The sequence below is a fragment of the Neolamprologus multifasciatus genome, chromosome 19 (assembly GCF_963576455.1).
Source record: "Neolamprologus multifasciatus chromosome 19, fNeoMul1.2, whole genome shotgun sequence".
Taxonomy (NCBI): Eukaryota; Metazoa; Chordata; class Actinopteri; order Cichliformes; family Cichlidae; genus Neolamprologus; species Neolamprologus multifasciatus.
This window is the reverse complement of record NC_140457.1, coordinates 22891031-22910045: the sequence shown is the minus strand read 5'-3', so window position 1 is coordinate 22910045 and position 19015 is coordinate 22891031. Positions and strand designations below refer to the sequence as shown.

The 19015-nt window shown below is 43.7% G+C and overlaps 1 protein-coding gene across 3 annotated transcripts in view; it reads left to right on the top strand.

Annotated features, from left to right (window-relative positions):
* Positions 1-330: 330 nt before the first annotated feature.
* eif2ak3 (eukaryotic translation initiation factor 2-alpha kinase 3) overlaps positions 331-19015 on the top strand; it is a 28275-nt gene continuing 9590 nt past the window's right edge. Inside the window, exons 1-9 of one of the 3 annotated variants that reach the window (XM_085142438.1) lie at positions 331-1469; positions 9646-9775; positions 16074-16268; positions 16398-16528; positions 16730-16997; positions 17134-17299; positions 17397-17522; positions 17800-17901; positions 18005-18234. In XM_085142438.1, coding sequence (XP_084998564.1) covers positions 1168-1469; positions 9646-9775; positions 16074-16268; positions 16398-16528; positions 16730-16997; positions 17134-17299; positions 17397-17522; positions 17800-17901; positions 18005-18234 — 1650 coding nt within the window. In that variant the 5' untranslated portion in view covers positions 331-1167. The other 2 variants (XM_085142437.1, XM_085142440.1) reach the window with 2 other exon arrangements.

The window sequence follows — 19015 nt, the reverse complement described above, 5'->3', positions numbered from 1 at the left end:
GAGGAGATGGTGTCCTCGGTGGAGCAGTTTAGCCAGTAGGCACACTGGAATGAATATAACAACGAGCTGTGCTCGAGTTTGTGCAGAGTGCAGGAAAGTGCCACCCTCCTTTTTGGCCACAGGGAGGCGCTAGATATTCAACCTGCTTGGTGTGCTTAAGGTAGTTTAATGCCAGCACAACAAAATGTTCTATATACAGATTATGAGCCAATACCCTTATGTACAATAAATAACTAAATTCGCCTTTTGTATATTGAGCAACTATAAATGCTTTGACATGTTTATAATAACTTGTGTAATATATATTTATAACTCACAAAATGTTCTGTAATATCATGGAGAGCTTTAAGCTTTTCTCCTGTGACTTGAGTTCTAGACATTATGTCATTGTTATCTCTGTTTAAATGAAACTGAGAACGATAACTCGTGATCAGGACCAGGAACTGCACCGATCTTCTATACTGAAGCCACGTTGATGCTTTCATGTTGGCTGTCTTGACAACAATTCATGAATGACAGCCTAAATGTCGAATCTAGTCGTTCCATTCAGTCACCCAGGACGCAAACTGACCAATAACGTCCCTGCCTGTCAGACCAACCTGTGTTATTGGTCAGAGGACGTCAACTCGGACCAATCACAGACCCGCTACGGAATTCGCCATCGAGGACATTTTTGCGTCACCTTTTGCTCTGGTCGTCGGGCAGCCGTCAATGCGCCTGCGTGGCTGTGACAGACAGCGGATTAGCCAATGCAGTACACTGTTTGGGAGGCTGGGACTTCCTGAGCCCGCCTCTTTAAGTGACAGATGGGTAGTGCAATAGTATTCTGCTTAGTGTGCGAGTCTAGATGATTGACAGCAAATTATCCAACGAGAGGCGGATACATAAATTTTTAACAAACTCGGTGATTCTACTAACCAATCCTAGTGTAGAAACAAGGCGGGATTCAGCGTTACCAAGGCAAGTCGAGTCCAGTATAAAGGCAATAACATGGTTTCCCAGTGGCTGTTTATGTTTACTTAAAGAACATCTCCGAAAAGGGCGTTTTAGAAGACACAGCTTTGTTTTCTGTTTTAACTACAGTTTTTTGGACCTTAAGTTTTTTTATGTTAAGATTTACAAGGCCAGTGGCATGTAAATCTAATCACTAATGTGCCAGTCTCACAAATGGAAAGGGGGTTTCACTTTGGAAACGTGAGCATTTCCCTGGTGCTCCTCTTGTTGCTGAAAGCGCTTATCGGATTTGGGACTTCGCAAGCTCAGGGCTCCACCATCGGGAGGGTGCCGCAGTCCACAACCGGGGGTTCAGGTTCGACCGCGGGGCAAGATGGTGCAGGAGTCATGAAGCGTGGCTTGGAGAACGTAGGCACCTCGGTCATTGGAGCAGACGTTACCGTGGAGGACGACGACAATGGGTCAGAGGCAGACGAATCACATGGAGAAAGTAACGGAAGCGTCAGAAAGACGAGGTAATTATAAAACAGCTGCCAACTGATAGTAAGTAACTACACATTAATTATATCGCATCACCACTCTAGCGCCTACAAAATAAAGACGACCCCTAAAATAACAAACACACAAACTAGTAACGCCTCCCTCCCCTAATGTATTTGTAAAGTCATTTTAAACTTATTACTTTTTTGTCAAGCGATACTTCTTGTTTAGTATTCCTCCGCCGAAGCGGCGCATTCCGAAGTTGCTGGGGAAGTATTTGTTTGTGTTCACTTTGCTCATAAACCTCGTTTTACTGCGTGTTATAATAGGCAGCCTTACAAACGGTGCCAAGAAAATAATGCGACACAAAGGTTAAGTGGAGTGTCACAGCGCAGAACAGGAAAATGAAGTGTTTGTGAGCGAGTTTGGCTTCGTGTCCGATAATGGACGCACACAGTAGCAGATGCGCTAATGCCCCGCTAACTAGAGCTAGCTGTTTTAATGTATTTATCTGGTGTCGGCAGTTTTAGGTAAGTTGCTAACATTTGGGTTACATGTCAGGGCAAAACGCGCTCCAGATAACTGACAGGAAAGTTTGGTGTACGATGAATAGCTTCTTCTTGCAGTTTATGGAGAAAATGGCTTTCTATAGTCTGTTGTTATTTCCAACCGCGAAAGGGGAACACGTTATGAGCTGAAATGTCATGGTTGCTTTTTGGGGTTCGCTGGAACTTTTGATTCTCTCTGCGGAGAAATACAGGCAACTATGAGCACATGCGCTCTGCTGTCCTAAGCCCGGTTGAGTTAATCCGAAAAGCGATCTGAAAGCAGCCCCAAGTTACATTGAATGGAATTTATGTTCCAAGTGAAGATGCAGCTGCTGCTTTCTTTGCAGATTTAAAATGCAAGATTCGTTTATTATAAAACTATAGAGCAGGATAACAGTGGTAACTGGTGACGTCCCCCTCCTGTCTGCAGATAATCTGCATCACATTTACATGCACCAGTCTGTTTATTATGCTCTTAACCGTTGAGTTGAACACTTTGCATAAAGCGTTTGTGTTGATCTTAGCGGTTTAAAGCTGTAGCAAAGTGGCCCCGGAGAAGATACATGTAAAAGTATGCAAAATGACAAGCTGTTGTTTGTTTGACAGAAAAGGAGCTCAGGTTTGCTACACGCTGCTGCTGCTGCTGCTGTGGGAGGGGGAAGGGGGGGGGGGGGGGTCTCAGACACACCTGAGACCATGCTGCATGTCAGTGCTTTAACCTCAGACATAAAATACAACTCTTAACGTGTTTAGCGCAGTTACATTTTCACATAACACCTTGAAAAGGCATGCGGCACTGCTGAGAAAGTCCCCTGGATTCCGCCAGTGAAAAGTTTACAGTCTGACACAGACCACATGTTTACCCAGTCCTGTTAGGTTACTGCTGCTGCTGCTGCCCAAAGTGAGATGCAGTTCTCGCTGCATCTCACAGTGGGGAGGGCATTGATTTTGTCTTCCTTGGTAAACAGTAGGTTTGACGCCCACCTTAGATGTTTGGCGCAGTGTGTTCCTTTTCTGTTCTTTCATCTTATTTTTACCTTTACAAGTCCATTACACCCACTTTTTGAGTGTAATATAGCTCCTCGAATCAGGATTATATCAGCAGCCTTTCTTGCTTTAGGTATCCAAGGTCCTGAGGTCCTGTAATAAATTATTCCCTATGTATTATTCTGAATACGCTGTCTGTTTTCCTGAGGGAGTCATAACATCGAAAACCTTGTTAGAGTCGAACCTTTTGAAGATGCGCAGTGTCGTTTCATCACCTTAATGTTCGAGCTTGCTGCCATTGTATCTACTTGACGGCTGAAACGCAGCGTGCCGCCAATTTTCTGCCAACCGTTTTTACACCACAGGCTCACTTTAAAGTTTTCTGACAAGACCCGAAGCACCGCGTGTTAGCCCTGGGTGTTCGAGGTGCTATATAAACAATGCTCTTTCACAGCAGGGAGCAACTCGGCATGCTGTGTAGTCTGTCCCACCATACTCAAGTCAAGAGGTGTAGTTACTTGGGTGGGAAAAATGAAAGATTTCACAAAATCTTTCAGAGTACTGCCGGACTCTTTTTTACACCCTGCACAAAGCCACAGTTTTACCAGGGTAAACTCTTGGCATGAGGGCAACAAAAAAGCTCCTGCCTGGGATCTGCCGTACAATATCAAGATGAACGTGATTAACAGGTAGAAGCAGAATATTCCCCTGCCAGCCACCTCAGCTGCTGCAGGGAAAACTCCTGAGCGTTCACCCTGGTGCTGGTCACACCCTTCCACTGCTCGCTTTCTCCCTGCCGTGTCACACTCTCTCTACTTGCTTTCTGTATGCTCTCTTACATATTTACAGGCTTTTTCGCCACAAACTACCGGCTTTTTTCTTTTCTGTTTTTTTGTCACCTTATATAAATAAGTCTTTTGAGCAGTATGTTTAGAAGTTGTGGACTAATGGTCTCTCGACTTTAGTAGTTGTTGTTTGTAAGGTTTTGTTTTTCCAGGGTTACAGCGCAGCAAGCCTGACCACACCAGTCTCTCCTTTGCATTTATTCTCTTTGTCTCTCGCCCTTGAATTTAAGTCTCCCCCTGCTTCTTCTCTGACACCCTCCCCTTATCCTCACACACACGCTGCTTTTTAATGTCATCCCTTGAGTATATACACTGCCGAGTGCTCCATTTCCATCTGTCTGCCTACAGAGTTGTTGCTGAACTTTAGAAATGTCACAAGAAACAAAAAAAAGTGATTTTTAGGTAGGTTTCTCTTCTAAAGGGGCTAATTTAACTAAAAAATAAACAAATAAGAGGCGCCTTAAATGTCAGAAAACACATTTTCAGGAAGCGTGGAAATTGCCTGTTTTTAAAGGAAGTTGTTTGAAATGTGTTGCTTATATTTATAATAGCGACAGTGAACTTGTATTTGGTTAAAATGAATGTGAAACGGTGAAGTTGAACATCTCTCACCGTTAATTAGGTCAGCTTTTTGAAAACATTCTGCGACCCTTTTGGGACTTTTACCTGCTTGACTTTACCTTTCCAAGTCAAACAGACCCTGTGGCAGTAAGTGGCACCCTGTACTGCTCTGGATTTAACTACTCTTTCTACTTTTCAAGCATCCCAGTAACTTTAGCACTTTGTTAAGAACAAAACTCTCACATCTGGATCCCATTTTATATAAAGTATAATAGATCTCAAGTAAAGACCTGCTTTTCTTTTTGTTGTTGTTGTTTTCTTCTTTCTTCTACCTCTGATTGAGATTTGGGAGTCGAGCACTTCAAAGGCAAACTCTTGAAAACCAGTCAGCGCTCAGATGTCAGCGCTTTTCAATTTCTGTCATTTATAAAAGCCCCTCCTTCCACTTCTCTATCCTGTAATCTATAAATATTGTAGATGTTTGCTTTGATCCGGCATTCAGCGTGCGACGAGCCTGCTGTTGTGTCGGCTGTCGCTTCACCTTTAACGCTTTCATCCTCGTGCCGTAAACGTCGCCCTGGAGACGTGGTGTTTACGTCTGTCTCGGCGCCCGTATATGTGTACATGTAGGATTTAACCCTTTGGTGTGTGTATATGTGCGAACCGTGTGTGTGTTTGCCCTGCCAAGTTTAAAGCCAGCAAGTGCTCCACGGGGCCCTTCAGCACCTTCGGGAGCACTTGGAGGTGAGAGGACAGCAGCTTTGTTTGAACATGCTCCACCGACTGCCCCCTCCCCGCCCCACCCACCCTCAGGGCCCCGTAGCTGCAACAGCTCTTCTGGGCCGCCGTGCTCGCAGGCTGGCTCCCACCAGCCTACTGCTTAGCAACAGCCAATCGGCCAAGCTGGGCGACTTGGCGGCCAATTGCGTCGTAGACGGGCTGGTGCTCAGAATTTGAGTTGACTGCACGGGTCTGGCTATAGTTAGGTAAAGGATGAGGTTAAGAGTTTTTATTTTTTTCATTTTCCTCACATTGTATCTTTAGTCTGCTCTGTGTAACCAGGGAGCTGCTGAGTGCGTTTTAATAATAGACACTACTGTCCCCAAAAATAACAGGTCGCGATGAAGCTGATTGAACTCCATCACTGGAGAAACTCGTAACTGATTGCTCAAAACTGGCTTCTTTAAACCCGGCACTTGTTTTCCTGCAGAGGTCTGAATATATAACTCCACTTACCAAGCTCACAGTGGCTTTAAACGAGCTTATATAAGATCTTTTTACCTGTTTTATCCTCATTGTCTGTTCCTTATGTAACCATGTTTTGTTTTTTAAGTGCTGCCTGGTGCTTTTTAATGCTGACCTTTAGAGTCTTTGTGTCTGACCTCCTGAATTTCTCTGCACTTGATAAACACAGTCCGAGATCATAGAAGATGCTCACATGTACAGAAGTAGAAACCGTAAACAGTCTTTTGAACGTGTGACTGCTTGACAGCAGTGTTGTTCGAATCCGATTATCAGAATGAGTGAATTTATTAGGTCAGTGGCTATTTCGGTAAGTCGGCAGGACCCCCGTCTAGCAGCACTGCAGTATGGGTGGGGCAGAGGCAAAAAAAAAGGTGCGATACTCTGAGAGAACGGGAGCGAGAAAAGGAGGGAGGGGAGGATGAAAACTCCAGAGTTGGCTGGTAGTTAGCAGGACCACGCTGTCTTGTTTTCACTCTCAACAGCTCCTCACTGCTTAGCAACAACAAATCACATCCGCGGATCGGAGCTGCGCCCCAGCCAATCGGGCGGCAGGAGCGTGGCGCCATAGAGTTTATATTTTACCACGTGTGAGGCTGGAGAGAAGAGCGCACTTGTGCAGGAGAGAAAAGAGGAGGAGAGAGATAGTGACACTTTTAAATGGTGTGTGTGTGTTTTTATGCTTGTACTAGAAGTTGTTTTTTTTCTGTTAAAAAACCACACCCTGTGCTCTGTGTGCTGCATGTATGGCCAACTATTCGCCACAGCTTTTCCACTTGAGGCCACTAAAGGCTTTCTCCTGCTGGGACAAAGACCTACAAACATGATCACTTGTTTATTTAGCAGGTCCAGGGGACAGTTATGTAAACCTTCAGATCACATTAATCTGTGATTAAGCTCTGGTGTTATGTGACCTTTCATGAAAGATGTCACCTTAGGGTAAGTGGCATTTTGATGTCATGTCAAGCACATTTGCGACACCCTAAAGAGGGACTTTGCTGTCTCTTTTGAAGCGGCCAGCTCTGCTTGCATTGCCGTGGTAATCGACAATGTCATATTTAGCTTTTCTGTGGCGTTGCCCGTCAGACAGTGCACTGTTTAAAGGAATGCACATGACCCATTTTTTTTCCTTTCCTCCTGCTGGTGCAGCTGTGTTGGTATAGGGTGCGGCCGGCTCAGAGCTGCATCCATAACTTTCTCACCACGTGCTCCCCATGCTCTCATTTTTTTTTTTTCTCTGCCTCTCAGTGGCTGTGAGTTCGGCTGAGCGGCAGCAGCGCGGCAGCAGAACTCCACAGCCCGGGCTGCTTTGCTGTTGCATGGTTACAAGCATCCGTGCTCCGCCATTGGCTCGAAGTCCGCAGAGCTCGCCACCCATTGGCTAAACGAGCAGGGAAAAACAGAGCTTCCACTGGCTGCCGGGACACGGCAGGCTTGCTGGGATTGGCCCGGTTCGGCGGTTCCTCGCATCCTTGGAGACTCAGCCTGTGTAAACATCCTGGTTGTTTCCTTCAATGGGAGTGTGTTTACCAGCAGCTCAGCTTTGCCGGTGTGAGCAGACTGAGGCCGAGCGTCTCTGAGGAGTAGAGTCTGGTGAGAGCGAGGCTAATTGGCTCCCTGCTCCGCCATACGCTCTGTGATTGAAGAAGCAGTCAGGACTATTATGACACTTTTGACAACATTACAGGCGAGGACACTAACAACCCAGTGTGTTGGCAGCCTCACAACACTCTCTTTCCCTTTTTCTCCTTATTTTAAATTTAATTTTGCTCAGTCTCCATTCAAACATACTCCTCAGTGTCTCCACCGCCTGCATCTGTCACAGCTGGCAGCAGCAGCCCCACAGGCTACATGTTATCCCTTTGGTGATGAGCAGTGCTGCAGCGTCTCAGGGCTCAGACGTGGAAAATAAATTGCCTCCAGCTCTAAATGATACAGTAGGGCTATTTGTTTTGTGTCACAGTTTTTGGTTAACTGCTATTTTTGTAGCTGCTCCCTCCCCCACAGCTCGTTTTCTCCATCTCTATCCTGGTACCTAAGTTGTAAAATTAAGTGCCTCCCCCAGCCCGCACCCTCAAATCTACTCATTCTGATCCTTTATCTGGAGTACAAAAGGTCCACAAAAGCCTTTGATCTCCCTCACCGAGTGAAATTCTTATATCTCCTGATTACTCTTCTTCCATCTCTGAAGTTGAACTTGAGCGACTTCTTCATCACTTTCTACATTCACAGCATGACTCTGTGGTGGTGGGGGCGGGTCTGGCCGAGCGAAGGCCGCCGAAAGCTTCCGCCTTCTCAGAGAGTCGACTGCTTAGCAACAACCAATCAGCCAAATATTTTTGGCAGGGTCTCGCAGCCAATTGAGAGAGTGAGAGCGGGCTTTAGCGCTCTGTTTTTATTGGTGGCTTGGAGGATTTAAAAAAAGAAAAAGAAAGAAAAGGAAAAAAAACAATGTTTTTCTCAGTACGCTACTCTTGAGCGCAAGTGGCGAAGCTGATAATGCTCGGAGCAGATTTGGGGGAGATAATCTTGGCTTCGATAGGCCTGAAAGACACATGGCCCATTACTGTTAAGTGATCTTATTTGCATTTTTATGCAGACTTGCAGTCTTGCTGTTCCACAGCAGCGCGTGCAGCTCCCCATGAATGTGTCAGCGACTGCGGCGTAACAGAAGAGAAACCTTCCTAAAATTGATTTGCACTCTCAGAAACGATCAATTTGTAAGTTGTCCAAAAGCTTTAACATCCTCCAACATGCTCCTTCCCCTTCATGACTGAAGACTGTTCGATAGCAGAAATCAATAAGGCATTATGGCCAATCATTAGCAGTCTAAGTGATAGATGCAGTGGATGATGCTATTATTAAATGTACTCAAGCTAGTTTATAGATGTCACTGTGCATGTAAATGAACCAAACTGGATGTGACAGCGCAACACGGGAAAGTGAACACATAATATTGTAATATTGTATTCACTAGTTTCCCTCAGCAACTTCTGTCTAGTTGCCCTTGAGGGAGATGGTTGAAATCCCAGTGTGCTCTGGTGGCCAACAGAGGGAAGCTGCCTGGGTCCCAGCTGTGTGGATGTGAGAGCAGTGGGTTCTCAGAAACTGCATGTGTACACAGCAGACCCTCACCAGTTAAATAAAGCTAAATGCCCTGTTGACAGCAGCTCCTCGAGACAGATACAGATCAATAGCTGGGATGTAGCCCCCACCGGAGCTCTGGACATGATTGACAAGCAATGCGGCAGAAGACCTAAGAACCGAGTGGAGGGGTGGGGCGGGATGTCTCAATAATGCTTCAGTCTGGCTGTTACTAGGAAAATGAGAGGAAAAAGAAAACAGAATTGTTATTAAATATTGCTGCGTTTGCACATCAATGGAGAATAAAAGTACTTTTATTATTATTTTTCTTACCTTAGATAAAGTAATTTGTTATAGCTATAGAGCTGGGGGAGGATTACAATACTATCATAACAATAATTTATAAAATCTTCTCTCCTATTGGTAAAAGACTTTAGCCCCTTTGACATACTTGATAGGTATGATAAACCCTAACTGAAAATTCGTGGTTTCACACAGTCACAGTGTGTGTGGTACATATGGTCATTATCTTCTGTAGTTAGTATGCCCCCCACCCCCCAAAAACTAAAACAAAGGGGTTTGTCATGGCACAGATGTGCTGTTAGCTGCTGTTGAAGGTCACCTTGATTCCTAAATAAAGTGCAGACTAGAAAAGAGAAGACACCCCTTCACAGTTTGCCCTTTAGTGTCTTATCTGTGAAGGGGTTAGAAGAACACCCCCCCCACACACACACACACTGATAGGACTGCATTAAAGGGCAACGTCGGCTTTAATGTCTTTTGAAATTTAAAATCAGCTTGCAGAGTGCTCATGAGTGCACAGACGAGCCTTAAGCAGTCTTTTCAACAGCGGTATATCGGCGCCCTTGTGTTGATGTGCGGTGATAGCTCTCTGAACCCTCATTTGGAAAGTATTTCAAAGTATGTGTATGTTCTATCCACAGGTCTCTGGTAATCATCAGTACCCTGGATGGACGGATCTCTGCTTTAGATCCTCACAACCAGGGCAGGAAGCAGTGGGACCTAGATGTCGGTTCAGGTTCCTTAGTGTCCTCCAGCCTCAGCAAACCTGAGGTAAATCCATGTCTTTGTTTCCCTACTTTCTTTTCATTTCAGTGGAAAATAGGAGGAAAACTTAGCTTTAGTCTGACTAAATGCCACTGCAGGAATTAAAATTTAAATACCAGCCTTAAGGAATAAGCAAAGGTCAACTTAAGCCACTTACACAGGTTAAAACACCTTTGTTTCTGTTATTAATATCTACTAAAAGATGATTTCCAAAATCTACATGTCAGGGGGAGGTTAAGGATGCAGTCTCATCTCTGTCTCTTCCTCAAAACAAACATTGTCCCTCCTGGCTCTCTCTCTCTCTGCAGACTCCAAGACTAGTAATTGAACTCTCTGCACTTTAAACAGTCAAGCAAGGGTTGTTGTTGCTTACATACATTTTATATGTACACACACACAGCGCAATAGACACCAGACATGCTTCACACCCCCGCGTAAATCTGAGAGTAGCTGATTCGCCTGGAGGATTAGCCTCTTTGTTGACTGTAGTAGTTTACACATACAAGCACAGCAAGACCCTCGCCTCTACATGTATACTGAAGCTTAAACCGCCCACACAGACGTGCCGAAAGTGAAGTGGAGCCCAGAGCGAGACCAGAGTGTTGCATACTAGAAACAAGCCCATGGTTCACTTTGATGTGGACTCGCTCTCTGCGAGAGTTTTGCCTCAGGGAAGAAGCCTCTGATACTAACAAGGGTCTGGGTGGCTGCTGAGATCAGTTTAATGTTAGTCTGCTGGTGCTGGTAGAGCATGTCTGAATGTAAGGAACTCTGACTGCTTCATTACTGAGGTAACAATAACAGAGCGATCCAGACGTAGTTCATTAAGTTTAAAACATTTCTGATATCCTGTTTTTCTAGGGGTCGCGTTGTAGTTTGCTGTAAATGTTTCCTAGAAATTTCTTTGATTATGTGGTGTATAGCACAGATATATATATGTATTTATTTACCAAATGATAAAGGAAATACAACTGGTGTAACAGTGTGTATAAAATGAAGGTGTAAAATAAGCAGCTGCAGTCCCAAAATAGCAATTCAGAGTTACTCACTGTGGGAGACTTTCATTCAAATATTTAAGGACCTTTCATAATGAAGGGTGAAGTGATATTCAAGCATGCGTCATTCAGCCTGAAAAGTCTGAATGACACATGCTTAATTATTTTTTTTGGTTCCAGCTTTTAAAACTACAGCTGCTGACTTCATTGATTAGTAAAGCTACAATTAGAAGAAGGGAACTAATCACTGAAATCAGCTGCTATAATGCTGGGTTGCATTTCAAAGGAAGCCTTTAGACTCGAGCATCTCGTGGGCACGTGGTTAAAACGTGCCGTCTGTGAGATTTGGAAAATGAATCGAGCTTCATTACCATTTTCTTTCAAAATCTGGGATTCTTGCAAGTGTGGAGAACCTCTAGAGATTCTGTGATGCACATACAGTATGTACAGTATGCATAAGATAGCTTCTCCAGCAGCGTCATCGGAATCAACCCTTTTAAATTTAAATGACTCGATGTCCTGCATGGTTCTCCGCACGCTGAGGAGAATCAATTTTTAAATTTAAATTTTAAATTGAAATTGTTTATTATTCACTTTTAAAACTCAGAAACTGGCCAACTATGTAAAGAATGTTTTCCAGCTGGGTTGACGATGTATTAATTTGGTTTAACGTGTATTGTTTACAACATTAAATGAGTTGCACAGTTACAAAGGCTTTTAGTTCTCTCATAAATGAATGCAAACCTTTCTAAATATGAAGAATTAAAAGCAGTTAGACTCACTATAACAGTATGTTGACACTTCATAAGAAGTGTCATGAAATTCATGGGCATGCACACATGTAATATCCTCCTGTCATCTTCCAGTGTGCTTCTGTTGTGATGGAGTATGGTGTGTGTTTGTGTGCTTTCTTTTTTCACCTGTTGGCTTTCATTTGGCTGACGGAGCGGAACGAGGAGAGATGCCTGTCAGCTCTGAACTCGGTGACTTGCTGCGATGTGACGTCACTTGTTGTGATCTGTCGAGTGTGGGCTGTTTGTGTTTTTGTTTTGTTTTTCGTTTGTTTTTGTGTGTTGTTTGTTTTTCTAATATACTTTCTAAGTTTTAATCCAGCCTTACCCTCTCTGTCCTTGTTTACCTGTGATTCCTCTCTCTCTTACCCTGGGGTGAGGGGGTGTGGGTGGGGGCAAAGGCAGGTTGGAAGCATTGCCAGTAGCTCCTGCAACCTCTATCCCCCCCCCCCCCCCCCCCCCCCCCCCCCCGCACCTGCCTGCCTGCTGCACGGTAAGCAACAACTTCGGTGGTGCTTGCCGGGTCCCTGAGACACCACTCTGCTCAGTGATCAGAGGCTGGGGGGGTTGGGTCTCATGCTATACTATTGGCTGGCCTCCACACACCGGGCCGGAAACAGCCAGTCGCCTGCTGCATCTTGTAGAGTGTGTCTTTTTTTTTTTTCTTTAAGTAATAAAATGAGGGACAGAGCCACAAACAGCATTGTCTGCAGAAAAAGCAGCCATCACTTCAAAAAGCAAAGTTACCCCGAGCTTAGAGGGGGGTTCAAGTGTGTGTATGTGTGTGTGTGTGTGCGCGCACGTTAGACAGTAGAGTCGGTGCCAATGTGGAGTGACTCACACAGGGGGGTGGGGGTGGGGCTAAAGGAATGAAGAAAGAAGAGGTTGGGTGATTAGGGAGGTGAGGTAATGCCTCAGACCAGAGATGATGTCATCACATAATAGACACATGCTCACTCCAACACACACACACACTCTCTCTCTGCTGGCATGCAGTGCGAATGAATGAATTGGGAGAATTTGATTGATTACAACACGGGGACGAATACTCTCAATAAATCTCCCAGAGCCGCCTTCCAGCTGCTCTGATTTAGTTTTGATTGTTTTGCTTCGTGTGTTTTATCTGAACCCCCGGTGTTAGCGTTTCTCTCGCGCGCTCGGTCTGCCACCTTGAAGTAGAGCAGTAGCCTCGTGGACCAAACATGGCATATTAGCGGTGGGTAAGAGGGGACACTGTTTGACAGGCTCACCGGAGCGTAGGCAGCAGCTTACACACACAAACAATTGCGCACATTACGGCTCCCCACACTCCCCCCACCCTTAATCTGCCCCCCACGCCCCAGGGGTGGAATATGATGGTATGATCAGTGACATCAAATAATCATCAAGCACATTTGGATGAATGCCTTCATGAAGAAGTGGTTATATATGACTATAATTTGAGCGTGCACGCTGGAGGCATGCAGTGGATGTTTCTTTTAGCCAGCAGATGAGTATCTTAAATAAGTGAATGGCTCTGGTCTCTCAGTAATGGTGCGTATTTTTCTTGAATGAGTCTGTCTTATAGCTCTTTAAAGATTAATAAGCTCTTAAAATTCATAGTAAATGAGGCACAAAGAGAAGGAAAACGTTTGTGCTGAGAAGTCAGGTTTTTTTTTTAAGTTAACTCTTGAATATTTTATCACATCCTACAAATTAAATGCATTTAATCTAAGACCTTGTTATTTTAATAACCAATAGTTTGACTATAAAAGATACTGAAGCTCTCTCACAAAAATAGACCAGGGCAAACACAGCAGACAAAGACATGGGAACAAAACAGATTGTGGAGGTGGGATGTTTATCTTACACAATTCATAAGCATCACTTGATATCTTTATACTTTGGTGATCATATAATCAAATAAGGGTTGGCACGGATTATAAAATTACTTTCCCATCCGTAAAGCTGTTTTTACTTTTCGAATAATCTAATTCCAACTGTATAGCGACAGACTGTTATTTCAATCAAACATATTGTGAGCTATAGCGAGATCTCTGTAATCCTTATGGCTCAGATTTTAATTGGCAAATTTTCCTAACAAATATATATCAAGGTCGACTGAGTGGTGAGTAATACCATGAATCTCTAATAATGTTATGCGGGTCTGTTGCCAAAAACATCAAAATTTGTGACACTGCCAGCTGGTTTGTAGGAAGCTTCCCTTATCAACATCGTGTGTTCATCTAAATCTGAATATTTCCAAATTAAATAATGAAAGCATTTTTTTTTTTTTTTTAAATTACGAATACATTAAAATGTACAGTTTCAGAAGGAGGATCATTGTAGGCAGCATACCCTAGTAATAAAAAGAGAGCTGTTAGCAAAGTCACTTAGCTGTAAATACCTTAAGAACTCAGCTGAACTCGTCTTAATCGTTTAACTGCCAGCTTTAAGTGCCGTTCATCATTAGAGAGTTGTCAAAGTAAATCACACCACAAAACTCCTGATTCAGTTCAATTTAATTTTATTTATATAGTGCCAAATCACAACAACAGTTGCCTCAATGCACTTTAGATTATTAGACCAAGACCCTATAACACCTTACACCTAATACTGAGAAAACACTGAAAACCCCAACAATCAGATGGCCCCTATGAGCAAACCCTTTGGCGACAGTGGAGAAGAAAAACTCCCTTTTAGCAGGAAGGAACCTCTGGCAGCCAGAGATGAATAATAACAAATGATTAAATGTAGCATGGTGCATAAACATAGAGAGTGAAACACAAGGTGCACACTCAGTGATACCTGATAAAGGAACCCTGAAGGAGCTCTAAAACTATACCACTTGAGATCTAATGAGTTTTAAGCCCTGTTAAATATTAGTTAAATAAATAATTACATTTCTAAACAATAATTAGGCATCTCAGCTGGGTCCTTAAAGCTAAATTTACTGTGATAATGCAGAAAAGAATATGCTTAAGCACTTTTTAAAAAGTTATTTACAAGTAAAAGCCACTGGAGAAAGTTTTACAATAAGTCTGAGATAACGATAATGTGATTGACTTTCAGTAATTTGCTGAGCGGTTTCTGACTTAGAGGACATTGACAAGATGAACAGCTGAGATGAAGCTAACTGGGCTGGATCAGAGAGATGGATTAAACCATCGGGAGCAGGATGACTCATCCACGGCTATAAGAATACCCCCCACCCCTGGCTGTAAAGCTCCTCAGTAGTACCAGTGTGGTGTGATGTGATGGTCAGATTGCTAACCCTTCCTCCTTTCACTTGCTAAATTTATCCCCATCTTGTGTCTAAACCAGCCCCTCCCTCTGAAAGAAAAGATGACATCACCGCTTCTCCTGCCTGTGCTCTCTAATAAATCAAACTGCCACACGTTGCTCCCCGCTGGCATTTTTCTTAATCCGCCACAAAGCTCTGACTTTTTTCGAGTCTGATAGGATTTACAAAGCAAGGCTACTGGCTGATTGGTTGCAGTTTTAACCTCAATAGCACCTGGTTAGCATCAACAAGGCCAAGAATTGGACCCAAAACTGCTGTTATGTCACTCATGAGTTTGTTGATAGAAGTGAGTCACAAGTTGGACATCGAATGAAAAAGACTCTCTTTTGACAGCTAAATCTGCAGAGGTTAAGTCAGGATTAGGCTCAGGGTTTTGGCAATGATGTCATCCTTGTTGAACCAGCACCTAATAGAGCACACACACACACACACACACACACACACACAGCTGAGGGTAGCACACTTTTATAAAGATTTGAGTTAATTACTCCGGCTTTGAGTTGTATAATGGTTCCACGTCTGTGGATTGAGTCCAAGCGTGTGGAGGCCGGAGCTGCTGCTGTGTGGGTGGATGTGTGTCGGCCAGCACTGTCTGTATGGCAAAGTGTTTTTGTGTTTTTTAAGGATTGTCTTTTTAAGCTGGGAGAAAAGAAATAAAGAAATACATAAAAAACTGCTAGTTTAAAACAGCCGTGTGTACTAAAGGAAAACTGCGTGGGCCAAAAAAACAACATTCTTAATGAATCATTTTGTTTTTTAGTGATTTGTCTGTGTGGCATTGAAACACAATGTTAGAGGAGTGCTGGTAACTTATGCAGCAGCTCTAGAGCTTTTATAGTATTTGTAAAAAACAAACAAACAAAATGCATACATATAACCCCATGAATTTTTTTTAGTTTGTTTTATTGGTAGTGGCGTTTTAATAAATTGTCGCTCATTGTGGTTTTATACAGCAGCCACTTGTGGGGGCTCACAGGCAGTTATTTTGTTGCCAAACGCATAACAAATATAAACATTGTCCCAATTTTGATTTTGATTAGCAACGCTGACCTGGCAATTTAGAGACTGAATTTCAGATGCTTATTTTAAAAAATATCAATATAAGTCATTGCCAGATCTTTTCTGTTTTCAGAAGTTCCTTTTATTTTATTTAGAGCAGTCTTCCTCTAGAAACCAAAACTAACCTGACTCTGCATTTTGTTTTGTTTTTTTGTTTGTTTTTTTTGTTGTTGCAGGTGTTTGGCAATAAGATGGTAATACCTTCCCTGGATGGTGCCTTGTTTCAGTGGAACCGGGACAGAGAGAGCATGGAGGCAGTGCCTTTCAGCGTCGAGTCCCTGCTGGAGTCGTCATATCGCATTGGAGAGGACACAGTCCTGGTCGGGGGGAAATCCCTCACCACCTATGGCCTGGGTGCCTACAGTGGCAAGGTCTGTGAAACAATTTCAAGAACAACCTGATAGGACAGGTTAACACGTGTCAAATCTATTAGCATACTAACCAGTCCGGCGCAGTAGGATAACCGACTTTTGTAATTTCCCCCCTGTTGCTTTCCTCAGCTTCGGTACATCTGCTCTGCGGGGGGCTGCAGTCGCTGGGAAGAGGATGAGGTGGAGACCGAAGATGTGCTCCTGCTGCAGAGGACTCAGAAGACTGTGCGAGCCATCAGGCCTCGATCGGGGATGGAGAAGTGAGTCAATCAAAGCTAATTCACAGAGCAGCTACTGACGTTGTTTTTATTAACAAAGTTGGCTATTTAGTCACTAACAGTAGTGAACAACAAGTAGTAGTAAGTAGAAGGAAACCACAGGGTAACATGAAACATGAAAGACCAGAAACGTATAAGGCAGGGATTTTTATCTAAATCATGCATCTTTGCTGTTTGTGCAAGGTGGAACTTTAGTGTCGGAAACTTTGAGCTGAAACTCGTTCCGGAGATGCAGCCTGGAATTAACTTCCTGGAGGGCGAACTAGCAAATGGTGACAGCTGGAAGGAGAGTCAGTGGGTCATCGCTGACGAGCCAAAAGAGAAACGGCAGGCCGAGAACCACCAGAATCAAAACCAGCATTTGGACCTAGTTATCAAAGTGTCTGTTCCTGATTGGAAGGTCATGGCTTTCAGCACCGGGCCTGATGCACAGCTGGTCTGGGAACATCAGGTTAGATGCTTAAAATAAATCCTCTGGTCACTTATTTATTAGCGAGTTTTAGTGCTTTAATGGAGTTCAGTGCTTCGTGACTTTGACTGTGGAGCTCATTAAAGTATTTCTACTCATTCTCACGTGTGTTGTGTAGTTCTGCACTCCCATCGCCTCAGCTTGGCTGGTGGGTGGTGGTAAAGTTACGCCAATCAGCCTGTTCGACGACACCACCTACAGCAGCCAGTCCGAAACAGAGGAAGACGAGGAAGACGAAGATCCAGAGAAAGCACGGGAATCTGCAGAGTCCAGTGTTTACCTAGGTAACTTCTTACACATGTATACAGACGCTTCACTATTCCTGTAAGGGTTAGGAACCAGTGATTGTGGATAACTGTGTTGACTGTTGGGTTTTTTTAGGCATGTTTCAGGGACAGCTCTACCTTCAGTCATCAGTAAAAATCACGGAAAAATTTCCCTCCAAAGCCATCGGTTCAGAGAAGGACATAATTCCACTACCCACTGTCAAATGGAAGCCTCTGATACGTAAGTTTGCAGCACCAAAGGGACTAAATTCATGATTACATGCAGAGTCAGGGCAGAACGGCCAAAGCCCATCTTTAAGCACAAAGTTACACCATGTTCCAAGAAGTATTTGATGTCACGTGGACACAATCTATCACCATGCTCCCTGTAGCCCAAAGCTTTGCCCTTCATTCTTCATCGTCCAAAACCTTTTATTCCATATTGATCAGTCTTTCTTGTGAGATACAAGAAGTTATTCATCTTGTCCTTGATGCAGATTCTCCATCTCGCACACCAGCTCTGGTCGGCTCTGATGAATTCGACAAGTGTCTAAATAACGACAAGTTCTCCCACGACGAATACAGCAATGGAGCCTTGTCCATCCTCCAGTATCCATACGGTAAGAGTTTAATTGTGCAATGTTACTCCGTACGCACATTCTAGCTGTTAAAGTTGAAATGATTTGAAGTGGACTGAAGGATTTTTGCTTCTTCTTGCTCCAGACAATGGCTACTACTTCCCCTACAGCAAGCGTTACCGAGAGAAGCGTGACACAGCCATAAGTCTCATAAATGGAAACGGGGCAGGAGGTGAGAATCGAAGAAGAAAGGATCCCGTGCTGCTATTACCCTGGTGGAAGGAGATTCTGGGCACCATCATCTTTTGCATTGCCACCACCACTTACATTGTACGCAAGTTTTTCCACCCTCCTGCTCCTGTGGCCTACGTGAGGGTAAGAGCCAAGACACAGTCCGCAACATTAATGCCGCACCGACGGTGCCTACTGGTCATTATGTTTGCTGTGTAATGTTTGTAACATTTTAGACCTTTTGTCTCAATTTTTTTCACAATTACTGTTGCAATAATGAGCTGGTATGGATGACAAAATGATTTCTTCATCAGGAAACATCCATCTATCCATGTTCTTCCACTTATCTAGTTCAGGGTTCCCAGGGGCTGGAGGATGGATAGCTTGATTGCTTAAAAAGTTAGTTTCAAACAACAACTGGATACTGTTAGTTTTACTGTGTGATCAGAAAGTGTTCAGACTTCCTTATGAAATCTAAAAAAGATTAACTTCCCTTTGAATTTCTATGTTTATTGAGGTAGACTTGTGGAAATTCAGTTCGTTGGATGTCAGATACCTTCCTGTCTAATAGGCTCACAAATGCAAAAAGCCACTCATTAGTTTGAAAGAAAAGCCTGCTGAGCTAATGGACAGCTTTGTGTCATCACACAGATCTGGGAAATGCTGCAATGCAGTTTCAGCTGGATTATAGATCCCAAGAGGAATATTTAAAAGGATAAAAAATAAGCAGTGGGGAGAAGAGCCTTGGTAAAAGAGTTTATGGAGAAATTGAAGGTCACTTTGTCTGAACTCCAGTGATCCTATGTGAAAATGTGAGAAAAATCAGAAGGACAATCATCACTGCAGCACTCCACCAATCAGGATTTTTTTAATGATTGTTGGAGTGCTGCAGTGAGTGGCAGGGATTTTGTCATGGTGGAAAGAC